General features: G+C 36.4%; 1 protein-coding gene across 4 annotated transcripts in view; it reads right to left on the minus strand.

Moving 5' to 3' along the window:
• TNS1 (tensin 1) overlaps window positions 1-14,408 on the minus strand; it is a 403,399-nt gene that overhangs the window by 209,297 nt on the left and 179,694 nt on the right. For all 4 annotated transcript variants that reach the window (XM_053698119.1, XM_053698118.1, XM_053698117.1 and 1 more), the window contains 3 exons: window positions 12,514-12,563; window positions 10,840-11,011; window positions 10,653-10,703 (listed from right to left, as the gene is read on the minus strand). In XM_053698119.1, coding sequence (XP_053554094.1) covers window positions 10,653-10,703; window positions 10,840-10,989 — 201 coding nt within the window. In that variant the 5' untranslated portion in view covers window positions 10,990-11,011; window positions 12,514-12,563. The remainder of the gene's footprint in view (window positions 1-10,652; window positions 10,704-10,839; window positions 11,012-12,513; window positions 12,564-14,408) is intronic.

The following is a 14,408-nucleotide window of genomic DNA, read 5'->3' on the forward strand; positions in this document are numbered from 1 at the left end:
CAGAGTTCCCAACAAATGACACCATGAAAAAGAGGTAAATTTGATAACAGAAGCAAATACTCTGGCATTAAGGTATTATAGATAGATAGATAGATAGATAGATAGATAGATTATTTAAAAACATGTTTAAGGCTTATCAGTATAAGAGTAATATTGAATATTATTACTGCTCTTTTCTAAATCTCTGGAAACGCTGAACAGTTCCACAAGCCATAATGAAAAACAGGCTGTTGGTTGCTACTTACAGAAACAATAATATATCAAGGGATGAACTAATAGTGTGACAAATAGCAGCCTCTTTCCGTTATGTCTGTGTTCTGCCAACTGTTAACATGTAACACATTAAACCGGCCCTGACCACTGAGCATTATCTGTCTCTAGGATGAAAGTGCAATGACCTGAGACACAGTTACTCACTTCATGTTACTGTTTCCATCACCATATGGGATTGTTTATAATGAGATGTAAGCAAGTCTAGTAATTCAAATATAGGTGTAAAAGGGACCTAGAAGTGCAAAAGGAAAATGCTCTAATATGTAACTGTATTTTACTATTACATGATTGTTTACATATAATTATGTGTTTAAACCCTTTTCAGGGGTTACACACATAGTTAAATTCAGCTTCAGGTCAACAATTACTGGACCATAGATGATCACATGGGGTGAGCCAATGGTAAGAGGGATATGTGTGTAGCCACTAAACACCAACTAGCTCCCAGTAGTGCATTGCTGCTCCCCAGCCTAGATAGGTATGCTTTTCAACAAAAAATACTTAGTAAATTTAAATCTAGTCAAAAATAACCTTTCATGATTCAGATTGGGCATGCAATTTTAAACAACTTTCCAATGTACTTTTATCACCAAATTGTCTTTGTTCTATTGGTATTCTTTGTTAAAAGCTAAACATATGTAGACTCATATGCTAATCTCTAAGCCCTTTAAGGCTGCCTCTTAACTTAGAACATTTTGACAGTTTTTCAGAGCTAGAGGGTGTTAGTTCATGTGTCCCATATAGATAACATTGTGTCAGCACTGATTGACTAAAATGCAACTCTGTCAAAAGCACTGAGATAAGGAGGCACTCTGCAGAGGCTTAGATACACAGTAATCACAGAGGTAAGAAGTGTATTAATATAACAGTGTTGGTTATGCAAAATTGGAGAATAGGTAATAAAGGGATTATCTATCTTTTTAAACAATAACAATTGTGGAGTAGACTGTCCCTTTAATAGTAAATTGAAATGTTTCTTAGAACCATGAAAGTTTAATTTTGACTCTCATGTTGCCACTTGATCATGTTGCCACTGATAATATTAACCAACACTTCATAAACAGCTCACTACTAAGGGGCCGAATTATCAAAGTGCGAGCGGATATGATCCACTGTAGTGGAGCATGTTCGCCGCATATCAATAAATGCTGACAGCATACGCATACGGGGTAGGGGAAGGGGGTATGCAAAAGTGCTCCCCCCAAAAAAATAAATGAAAAATTAACCCATTCTGAACAAAAGTATAGAAAAAATTCAGATGCAGGAATGTTTGCAATAAGCTCAATGTATCTGTGTATGGTTCTAATCATTTTAAAGACGTTTGTCACTCACAAATCTACACTAATACCATTATTATTTCCACCCAGTTGTTTGATGACATTTTTTTCTTGGTTTGATTTTAGGATTCTATCACAATTAATTCCTAAGCTGGAATGTAGTTTCTCTATAATTACTTTATGCCTCATTTAAATTGTTTAAGCTTTTAATTATGAAATTATGCTATTGGAGTTTTTAATCTGTTTCCTGTAACATTTTTTTTCCTTTATTCTCTTTTAATTACTTAACTTAAAATGTATTAATGGATACGGAATATTACCTTAAAGAATCTAATAGAATATTAATATTATTTAGCCACTTACCAAGAGCTGAAACTAGATCCTAATAAAAAGATAGCTGAGAAGTTAATATTATTAATATTATTTAGATTTATTTAAATAATAATTAAGTTCATATTAGGGGTTAATATATTTAAAATAGGTGGCGGCGGTGTAGGGGGATTAGATTAGGGGTTAATATATTTAATGTAGCTGGCGGCGGTGTAGGGGGATCATATTAGGGGGTAATATATTTAAAATAGGTGGCGGTGGTGTAGGGGGCTCAGATTAGGGGATAATACATATAATATAGGTGGCGGCGGGGTCCGGGAGCGGTGGTTTAGGGGTTAATACATTTATTGTTAGGAGTGAGAGGGGGATTGCGGATAGAGGGGTATACGTGTCGGGCTATTTTTGGGAGGCGTGTTAGACAGTTACGGGAGATTTTATACTTTAGTTAGTTTTTTTTAGGCGGCGACAGTTGCTAAAGTGCCGTAAGTCACTGGCGACTCCAGAAATTTGTACTTACACTTATTTCTGGACATCGCCAGTTTGTCCGGCTTACGGCACTTTAGCAACTGTCGGCGCCGTATATGTGATAGCTCGATGTGCAAGGTGAAACTCCGGGCGGCGCAGGTTTCCACGCGCCCCCGGTTTTTACAAATTCAATTAAAACCAGGGGCACTTTAATTCATCAAAATTTACATTTTACTCCCGTTGAGAAAAAAAACTTACCTTTTAAACTTGACAGCCGCTCCAGCTTCCTCCACCCGTCGCAAAGCCTCTTCCTGGGTCTAAAATGAGGAATCCGGCTTCCTCCAATCACGGTGTTGAATCAGACATTGATTCCCCTTCGGGGAAGCAGCGATTGGAGGATGACCTATCCATCATTTCTGACGTCAGAAATGGCTTGCAACGACCGGAGGAAGCTGTAGCTGCTGTCAAGATTAAAAGGTAAGTTTTTTTACACAACAGGAGTGAAATGTAAATTTTGATGAAGTAAAGTGCCCCTGTTTTTAATCAAATTTTTAAAAACCGGGCACTTTAGCATCAAAATTGACATTCACTTTAAGTAATCCAAAGCAAAAAAATAGTTGCATAATTTAACATAAATTGATTAAATGATAATTTGTGCAACAAACTTTGAAAAAAACACATTAGCTCAGTAAAATCAGCTGGGTGTTCCCTTTAAATAGGACCTGGGAGAAAACTGCTGAGGAAGCTTCTCTGCTGTTGGGTTCTTCATCATTCTGTGAAGTCATGTAAGTGATTGTCACCATGGGATCCACTAATGCCTTGTTTCTATGCTACGCGTACCCCTGGGGATACCTGAAGCTTTGTTAAGGGGTCCTCCAGCACTTGCTCTTTCATTATTTGTTTCCCTGGGGCAGCTAAAGTAAATATTCAATGCATTAAAGGGACATGAAACCCAACAAATGTCTTTCATGATTTAGGTAGAACATACAATTTTAAATAACTTTCCAGTTAACTTCTATTATCAAATTTGCTTCATTCTCTTGGTATCATTTGTTGAAGGGGCAGTAATGCACTCCTGGTTTCTAACTGAACACATGGGTGACCCAATGAAAATCAGTATAAATATGCAGCCACCAATCAGCACCTAGAAACTAGGTTATTTGCTGTTAGATCAGCAAAGGATTACAAGAGAATGAAGCAAATTAAATAATAGAAGTAAATTGGAAAGTTGTTTAAAATGGTATGCTCTATCTGAATCATACAAGAAATGTTATCGGTTTTGTGTCCCTTTAAGCATCCCTAACAGGACAGATTCTTATTCCCTGCCTGGTCAGCTGCTCACACACTGTGACTGACTCACCTGTACTCAGGTAGGGAAATTCTTAGAATCTGGCCAGTGACATTTGAGAAACACTGTTTAAAATCTGTCAGAGAGAAAGTGCCAGATAAAGTGTATAACACCGTGAAAAAGTAACAAATGCACGTGTCAGATATGGGGTCACTATGAAATATCACAGGAAAAAATGCCATGATCAACTGCGCCAGGTATAGTGTTCTATGCACAAGTATGCTACAATGAAACACTCCTGAGCTGAGATGTGTATGTTGTTATAAAGTTAGATATAGAAATGTGGTAACATGAAAATCATTTTCCTCACCGTCTGTTTTTTCTCTAATGCAAGTGGCATAACATTAAAGAACTAAAAGTGTTTTGTGTAATTGTATTTTCTGTTTCTTTATTTTCATTGTGCAGTTAGAGGTCTTAGGGTAAGAACTTGTTCCTGCAGAGATGCATGCACCATAAAGCTAGAGAAACCCTGCACCAATGCATATAAATGACAACAGAACTCTGTTCAGCCACCAGAGAATGAGGAAGCGGTGCATACAGAGGAAAGGGGGAAGATGCCCTCCATGCAAAGAAGTCAATGATCTATGTCTCCCAGACAACCCCTGCATTTAATGGGTTAAAAAAACAAATACGTATAACTTTTAGAATCTGAATTGTTACTTGACCTTAAAAATAAGACAAAATGTTATTCAAAGTAAATATCTACAGTATATATCTGAATGTATGTAATTATTCAGTAATCTCAATTTTCATTTAAATAAAGAGTATAGTCATAACTTCATGATAGATTTGCATCTTAGTGGTGACATTAAATGGCATAATTAAGCTTAATAGAGTGGCTAATCTATGTATAACAATGTGACAGTTTATTTATGCTCTTTTTAATTTAATTTTGTAAGTATTAATTGTGTGATAAGGACAAAATAATAAGGTTTTTCACATCATAAAAAAGATATGGCATGATTAAATGTCACACACAGTTCCTCCATTTTCATATTTTTTATCTGTTCTATAAGAGTAAATGTAAGAACATTAATTTGTGTTTATAAATAGTCCTTTTCCAGGGCTGAAGAGAAGGGAACACGGGATTTACTCAAGAACAAAAATCCTTTTATAGGATGAAAATGAATAACAATTTATTCATTTAAAATGTTTTTGTGCCAAGCAGTTGATTATGAATTATGAGTAAATACGAATTTTGAGTCTCCTACAATTTTTTTTAATAACAACAACCATGCCCCCTTGTCACAGGGTAAGGAGTTGGTAGTCCATACAACACATGGTTTTGAGTAACTTATTGAAACAACCCTAAACCACTATACAGAGAGTCGGAAACTGGTATAATCTTTAAAATACAGAGAGTGGGAACCTGGGATAATCTTTAAAGCCACAACATGTATCTGATATAACTAGGTTACAAATGTACCAGGAGTCCACTTAGCTTTGAGAGCAGTACTGTGAAAGGTCAGCTGTGTGAGGGATGGACCTTTACCGGATGTTATGTTCATATTCTTTTTATCTAGAGCAAGCTAAACACAGAAGTATATTTTAAGGAAGATATGTGATGATCATGTCCTCCTTAGACATTATTCTGGATTCGCTGTCTTTAATACCTTTTATATTCAACCACCTTATTGATCTTTTGACGCTTTGCCAGACATGCTGGCAAAAATAGTTGTTTGTTTTTTTTCTAGTGATTAAAACATACAGTAAATAGATTAATGTAAACATAAGCTGAAAATATATTAGTCGGGACAAATAACTCAATTTGCCAGATTAGATCTCTTCTTGGATGCCCTTCCACCACTTGAACTTCTACAGATCACTTTCTAACTTTACACCAATATCTAAATCTTACACACTGTACATATTTCCAATGAAAATATCCCAAGTACAGAGTTGTGGAGTAAAACTCTAACCTGTTCTTTCCTTAAATTCAGCCTCTCAATCAGACCCTGATTATAAAGAACTCACTGGCACAGACACAAAATGTGTGTCTCCTTAAAGGGACATTAAAGTCAGAATTAGACATTCATGATTCAGACAGAGCATACAATTTTAAATACATTAAACAATGCTGAATAAAAATAATCATCTATGGAGAAATAAGGATCTTATTGTGTTCTTATTGTGTTCTTGTTGCAAACAACGTTTGATGGTTCTGGCATATGATACCTTCATTACACTGTCTATAAGTACTTGTCATGTGTTGTTCCTGGGTTAAATGTTGTTATTGACAGATGTGTGGTTTTGTAACTGCGATATGCTATTTTATTGTGCTCAGATAAATGTAACTCTACGTATGAACCTTAATAAAAATTATATTTAAAAAATCCACTCATTTCTCATGTGTCAACTCAATTTGTCAATTAGTCTACCTATCAACAACCTATCCCAATGTCATATCATTCTTTGTAACATTTATTTCAACTAATCTGATTAAATGACAAAATACAAATGTTCATGTGCTTTAAAAAGTGAAGATAACATCATCTGTATCATTTTTAAGCAAATATGAAATATGAAATATTTTGCTTGATTTTCTCAAGTAGAGCTGAGTGAGATATGTGTCCCTTCATTACCGGATGAGTCTGGATGACTTGAAATGAATGGATGCAAAATCTTTTTTTTAAATCCAACTACCACACTGCACCCCTTCCATATATCACCTTGTTTCGCATAACCATTCCCTTTATTCAGATCCTGATATATATTCAGCACATCTTCCTCTCATTTACTGGATCGCTTTTGTGTCTGTGGAGCTCTCTTGCTCAGACTGGAAGACTACACCCAGTTTTATGGCTTCAAATACTCCTGCAAATCCTCCCCATTCAGACAAAACTACAAACTCCTTACATGCTCTAACTTTTGTGCAAGAACAAAATTCCTAGCCAATACATGGTACTACATGGTACTCATCTTCCTTACTCGTCGCTCTTCATCTGCTGCACCTCTCTGCCAATCCCTACACTGGCTTCCTCTTGCCTCTAGGATTAAACATAAAATCCTCACCCTGACATATAAAGCTCTCAACTGCACTGCTCCCCCCTACATCTCAGAACTTGTCTCTAGATACTCTCCCTCCCGTCCCCTTCGATCAGCTCAGGATCTCCTCCTCTCCTCCTCTCTTGTTACTTCCTCACATTCACGTTTACAGGACTTCTCCAGACTGGCCCCCATCTTGTGGAATTCCCTGCCTCGCTCCATAAGACTCTCCAATAGTTTTAACAGCTTCAAGCTCTCCCTAAAAACTCTACTATTCAGGGATGCATACAACCAACACTAACCTTTCCTAATGCCATTGCTTTCCCCTTGAACCCCTTAGATTGTAAGCCTATGGGCCCAGCTGTTTACAGATCGCTTCATAAGAGCCGACTACAACAGTGAAACTCTCGGCAGGGCCCTCTACCCACTTGACCCCTACAAAAGCTATCCTGTACACCGACTATGTTTACAGCGCTGCGGAATCTGTTGGCGCTCTACAAATACCTGATAATAATAATAATAATAATAATAATAATAATACTGACTTATCAAGAAGGGATAGTATTGTCCCCAGGAAAACTATACATTCCCATAAAAACAACTCTCGAGCATAGGTAAATCAAGTATATCGTGGGCTGGTATAATCAGACTTCCCGCAAGGCTGTAATCTGCCATTCCTCTGCTGCTGTCAGATTGGAAGGAAGGTTTGATATGCTTGTTTAAAGAATGTATAACTATGTCTTGTTTTTAATTTATATATTCAGAACAGTACAAATAAATATTATACATAAAATTAATAATTCTGCTTAATTCGAAGTAAGATGTTTAAATCCGTGAAGCTTGAAAAATCAACAAATGATATATATATATATATACACACATACACATACACACAGTATATCACTATGGTCTTTTAAATACACAATGCTAACTATGAGCACTGTATTTAGAGTTTGTCATTACCAAATATGTGATTGCAAAAATTGAAATATATGTTCTTCATTTAGCTCTGACCTTTAATAGCTGAGAGACAGGAAGGATGATACAGCTTTATATTGTAATGCTAGAGCGTTCTTTGGCTGTTTAACTGTATATTGTATACACTAAGCAAAAATGATCCTAACACCCTTTAAAAAAAGAATAATAACTGAACTCCTGATTAATAATGAACCTCTAGCATTACAATATTTCTGCAGTTAATATAGTCAGATGAGTCAATGACAAAAGGCACATGTGCATAACCACCAACAGATTCCAATAGTGTATTACTACTCCTGAGTCTACCTAGCTATGCTGTTCAACAAAGGACACTAAGGGAACAAATTACATTTGATTAAAAAAATTAAATTGAATGTTTGTAAAATTGCCTGCTCTATTTGTACAAAGAAAGTTTAATTTTGATTTTTATGTCCCTTCAAGCAACTCTGTATAAAGGAGCAAGAAATAAGGGCAATCAGTATGTGATGTACAATGCACTGTGATTTTTATCATATCATAATCACAGAAGTTAGGAAGTCTTGTGTTATTAGATATCTCTGGCACTGCCTAGACTCTGATGGGGTGTGATAAGAAAAAAAACAAAGCAGTTGTGCTTAAATATTCTGCTGTTATCTAAGATTGATGATGTTTACAATATTTAACAGCATCTGATTTCTTAAACTACTAAAGTTACTTAATGAATTATATTTGATTTTGGAAATCTGGGGCCTATTTATTAATGTGCGAGCAGACATGATACAATGTAGCGTATCATGTCTGCCGCACATCGAAAAAATGCGGACAGCCGCCCCCTGCAGATTCCCGGCCAATCGATCGCTAGCAGGGGGTGTCAATCAGCCAGAACGTATAGGATCGGGCAGATTGAAGACCGCAGCCTCAGAGGCAGCGGACAAGTTATGGAGTAGCGGTCTTTAGACCGCTGCTTCATAACTGCTGTTTCCAACAAGCCTGAAGAGTTGTGTGTAAACAGGGGCATCAAGCACCATTCAGAGCTTGATAATTCGGCCCCTCTGTTACTGAATAAGGTTATATATAAAGTATTTTTCGATTAATTGAGACGAGTGTTCCCTTTGCTTTTCCTGTTGGAACCTTTTGCCAGAGCAGATGTTAAAGGGACATTATACACTCATTTTTTCTTTGCATAAATGTCTTGTAGATGATCTATTTATATAGCCCATAAAGTTTTTTTAAAAAATAAATGTATAGTTTTGCTTATTTTTAAATAACATTGCTCTGATTTTCAGACTCCTAACCAAGCCCCAAAGTTTTATGTGAATACCGTCAGCTACCTTCTCCAGCTTGCTCCTGTTTGTGTAAAGGGCCTTTTCATATGCAAAAGAAGGGGGAGGGGGGAGTGTCTTATTTGCCACTTACAGTGGGCTTTCCAGCTACCTTTTCAACAGAGCTAAACTAAGAGGTTCTAAGTAAGTTTTTAAACATTTTTATACTGGATTTTTATATCAGTATCTGTGCATCTTATTCTTTATAGTAGTGTCTATTACATGCAGTTATATGAAAATGAGTGTATACTGTCCCTTTAACTGTGCTCTTGCTTAGGTGCAGGTGAGTTTATTTGTGGCTAGGCTACCTCTATTAAGAGTTTTGCCTTCAGGAGGAGGAGAAACATAGTAATATCCATTTTATTTTTACATTAAAGGATCACAAAGGAGCATACTTACAGTAAGGTTTATATCATGCATTTAATGTGATAGTGTAAGATAATTTAGGGTTAATTGAGATGCAAGGGCCTGGTCAGTGAGGATAGAATAGGGTTAACTGCAGTAACAGGTTAATATATTGCAGAGGATCATTCCTTTTTGATCCTCCAAATGTATTTTTATTTCTTTTTACTGCTAAAAATGTGTTGTAAGAAACCTATTTTTTTTCCCTTAAGACAGCCTTTAGGTGCAGCTACTTAGGGACATAGTACTAAATATATTCTGTAATATGTATGAAACAGCAGCAGTTAAACAGGTGAAAGCTGTTTAGTAAATGATTTAAAAGTAAACTAACAGAAAATGCAAGTGATCGGTATTGATCACTGGCTTACACAGTAAGTAGAAAAGTTGGTATATTCAACACACAACTATCAATTTTCATGTAATTTGACGTACTCGCTATTGGAGTATCATGGCCCATTACGTTACTGTTGCTATCATAAACAAGGGTCTCCCACAGAACGTGATAGCTGTTATTACTTTTCAGTTGCCACAGTAACAAAACTGCTTTACGTTACAATAAAAATGACGGCTGGCCAGCTGCTACTGATAGTGACAAGCCAGTTGTGTTTTTTCTTTTTTTTTTTACCTGCAATAGAATGTAATGCTAAGGCAAGTGGATAGATAAACCTAAGGCCTAGTAACCAAATAATGACTGGATAGTAAGCATACAGAGTGCCTGTGGATAAAAGTCACCAGTTAGACCCTGGCAGGGTATCAGTACTGATAGCAAACATTGTTACATATAACTCCTAAAGCTTATAAATATTGTGTTGCTCTGCCTTTGCCACAAAATATAAACTAGATAGATTCTGGAGCAGCAATGTACTACTGTGAGCTAGCTAACATAGGTGTCTACACACATATGCCTCTTGTCACTGGCTCATCGGATGTATTTCAGTAGTACATTCCTGCTCTGAAGCTGCCTTTAAATAAAGGGGTTAAACATAGTTATCTTTAAGCAACAGTGTAATAATAAACTAATCTAACACATTAGTACATTGTATTTTTATATTATTCTGGACCTTTAAAGCTGAGTAGAGGTTTACATTTTCTCTCTTTATTGGTAGCTTTTAGTCCTGACTGATATTTTTCCCCCCTCTAGACTGATATTGTGACTGTGCAGCTGATAATCACTTATAGTTAGGTATCTTTATATATTTTTCTACACATCCTTTCTGCTCTCAGTTTATGAAAATGATATGTTTCTGCTGCGGCTCAGCACAGTTACCAGAAAGACTTCCTCATATACCTTACCTTAGAATGTAGTTTGCTGATGTCATGTCGTCTCTCAGACAAGTTAAAAATCTTAAAGAAATAAAAAAAATAAAAACAGGTGAAATTCTAAAAAAGTAAAGTAAATAATATCAGGACTTTCAAGCAGAGAGATGAAGATAATGATTAGCTCCTCAGCTAGAGATGTAGGGAAGTAGTTGTGGCTTACCAGGTAATTATCCCCATGTTTGGATTTCAGCATATGCGCCACCTCTTTGAGGTTCCTGCAGAAGTTGGCCTCTTCTGTCCCTGCTGAGAAGGTGACAGAGATGATCCTTTCAGTGATATAAGTCAGGTCCAACTCGCAGCTGTCCTCCATGGTGTGAATCAAGCTTAGGCTCCTGCACAAATAGACAACATTGTAAGTCATCACATATTGCTTTTCTGAGTTTCATTAAAATATGTCAGACTGTAGCAATACATTTAAAATGCTCAGTATATGGCCTAAATCTAACAATGTCTCCTCTTACTGTGGAGAAACATTCCATAAGACCCTACCCGCTGTATGGGCCTAAAACAAGATATGGGGGAGTCCCAAAGCATCTGATTCCAGCTGTCTGTGTGAGAGGGCCTGATCACCCATTGCATATGACACCGTTCCGTAACATCTTGGCACTCACAAAGTTACAGATTTTTTTTTTAAGTAAGGGCAGAGGGCTGAGGAAGCAACATTCTCTAACTGAATTGAATATGGGAGTTTTTGTTAGCAGCCAATAAGCTTCTATCACATAAACAAACTCCTGTCGCAGAAACATACACTTTCTAATAGTTTCAAAATCAAAATGTACTTCTTTTACTGGATGTTTTCTTTTTTTAAGCAAAAATAAATGTAACTTGTTTAAATAGAGCTCGTTTATATGCAGTTTATAAATACTGAAAGTTTAATTTTGATGCCATTGCTGCCTTTATGATTGATAACACTGCTGCTCTTGTTTTTAATTAAACAATTTACATGCTTTACGGTCAGCGGCATGACTGAACTTTTCTTGTTTATATGCAAAAATAAACATTTATAGAGCTTTATCATACGCAGGATAGAAATATGAAAAGCTTAAAGCGATAGGAATGTCAAAAGTGCAAGGTGGTTCATTTCAGATTTAAATAGAAGCATTTTTGCATTATACTTCCATGAGCAAAACTGCGTCTAGTAAAAGCTTTTACTGTTTTTCAGCAGCATTTGCATTTATGTTGTGAGGGCGCGGAGTGCACCGGTATTCAAACGCGATGCCGGCTCAGAGAGTGTATCGTATCTGTGAGACTTCATTTGTGCCGTTCAAGTCACTATGGACTTTTTTGAGTTTGAATACTGGTGCACTGGTCTCATTATTTGTACCTATGTGACTTAAAAACAGTGATAACTTTTACTATGAACCACTCTTGCTAATAGAAGTATATTGCATATTTTTATTTTAACCTTTCTATTACTTTAATTTCACCTTAAACACAAACATTTTTTTATTTCATGATTCAGATAGGGGAGTTTTTAAAATTCTTTCTAATTTACTTCTATTATCTAATTTGCTTAGTTCTCTTGTTCTTGGTATTCTTTAAGTAGGAGCTGGGAGATAGCTGGTGATTGGTGGCTGCACATATATGCCTCTTTTCATTGGCTTACGGATGTTTTCAGCTAGCTCCCAGTAGTTCATTTCTGCTCCTTCAATAAAGTTACCAAGAGAATGAAGCAAAATTGATCAAATAAGTAAGTTGGAAAGTTGTTTACAAATTTATGCTATATCTGAATAATGAAAGAAAAATGTTGGGTTTCCTGTCCCTTTAAGTTTGCTGCCTTTATGTTTGATAGCATTCCTGCCCCTGTTTCTAATTAACAATCCACATGCAATACCTTGATGGTCGTCGGCGTGACTGAGCACTTCTGGAGGATTTAGTAGAGCCCTGAAAGGAACACACAGAATCAATAAGTTTGTCATGGTGTTCATGACTTACAGAAAAAGAGAGACAGGTAGGTAGGTGTGCAGAGGTAGGGAATAAAGGAAGTCCTGTAAGATCCTCTATTTTTATTTGCAACAAATATATAAACCCACAGTAAGGTAGTGTTACATCCAATAAAATACAACAAATCAGAAAAGCCTAGACATGAGACCTGCAGGCGGTCAGTCTTACGCGTTTCAGATTGCTATTAGCCTTACTCAAGCCTCACTTAAGTATACTGCGTGAGGCTGGCACAAGTCAAGCAAACACTGACAATACACAAAAAGTACAGAGACATATACAGTGGTATAAAAGATGGTCACAAACAACAAACATTAACAAAAACTTGTAAGTATAAAGTAGCACTACAGAAGAATTTCCAGCCTAGGCTCATATATCCAGTAACCGTGCATACTGTATATTTCATCTTTTTATTTACAAATTCACAAGAACCAGCATAAACACATAAGAAAATGAAAGAGTTACACAACAAGTTCAGGTCTATAAAATGTATACTGTTTTGTATCTATGTTTGTTAGCAGTGTAATTGGTATACAAGTTAAGTTACCCTCAGAGGTGTATGTGTAAGTCCTTACCTGGGAGAAACTTAGAGCCCGCACAAACCTATTCCAGGGCATTATGGCCAAGTCTTCTGTTCCAAGTAGTGGATAAGTTGTACCCAATGATCCCTAATTTCCCCCCACAAAAAAGGCACCTGCACTTTTACAACACCCAGTAACAAGACAATGGCAAACATCTAACAGCAGGAGAATGCCAGGCTGGTTAAGAGTTCTCTTTCTGTATACGTTAGACAGAGCAAACTCTCTCTCTCATCTCCCTCCCTGTGTGTTTGATTCTCCCTTTAGCAGCAGAATGGTCAGGCTCTTATCAGCTGATGTGAATAACAAAACCATTAACTCGCTCACTTCTGACAACTCCCCTGACTGACTGAAAATGACTAAAATGACGGTGGTTTAGTTCCTTAAATTAATAAACCACTTATACGGAGATATTCCTGTTAAAAAATAAATAATTACTATTTTCATTTCTATAATTAATAAGTTGTGAAAAACAAATTTGGTGAAAGATAAAAAATAACTGGATTATTTGAGATATAAACAGGGTAAATCATTATATTATGTGTCTTTATCTGGTTATAAGAATACTGCAAAGCACTAAATATGATTTAATCTGAAAGTAGCATAACCATTTGGTGTATGCACCTCATTCTCATCAAACAAGGACCTGGTGCAGATGTGCGGCGGCCATGTTTAGAGGCAGCAACTTACTAACATGGAAGGGGTAATTCTATTCTAAATGAAATACAAATCAAATCCTTTTTTATAATTAAAGGGACATAATACTCATATGCTAAATCACTTGAAACTGATGCAGTATAACTGTAAAAAGCTGACAGGAAAATATCACCTGAGCATCTCTATGTAAAAAAGGAAGATATTTTACCTCACAATCTCTTCAGCTCACCAGAGTAAGTTCTGTGTAAAAAGTTATACTCACCTGCTCCCAGCTGCAGGTAAAAAAATTAAAAAAAATGAAGAAATGAACAGCAGCCAATCAGCATCAGCAGTGCTGAGGTCATGAACTCTTACTGTGATCTCATGAGATTTGACTTAACTCTCATGAGATTTCATAGTAAGCTTCCTTTACCTGATTGGTGAAATAATATGAGAGTGCACGATGCTAGTCCCTTCAGATGTCCCAGGACAAACACACTAAAATGCTGCTTAGAAATCCTTTACAATGGGAGGTGGCTACTGAGGAACTTTTGAGGTAAAATATCTTTCTTTT

Source organism: Bombina bombina, chromosome 1 (assembly GCF_027579735.1).
Source record: "Bombina bombina isolate aBomBom1 chromosome 1, aBomBom1.pri, whole genome shotgun sequence".
Lineage (NCBI taxonomy): Eukaryota > Metazoa > Chordata > Amphibia > Anura > Bombinatoridae > Bombina > Bombina bombina.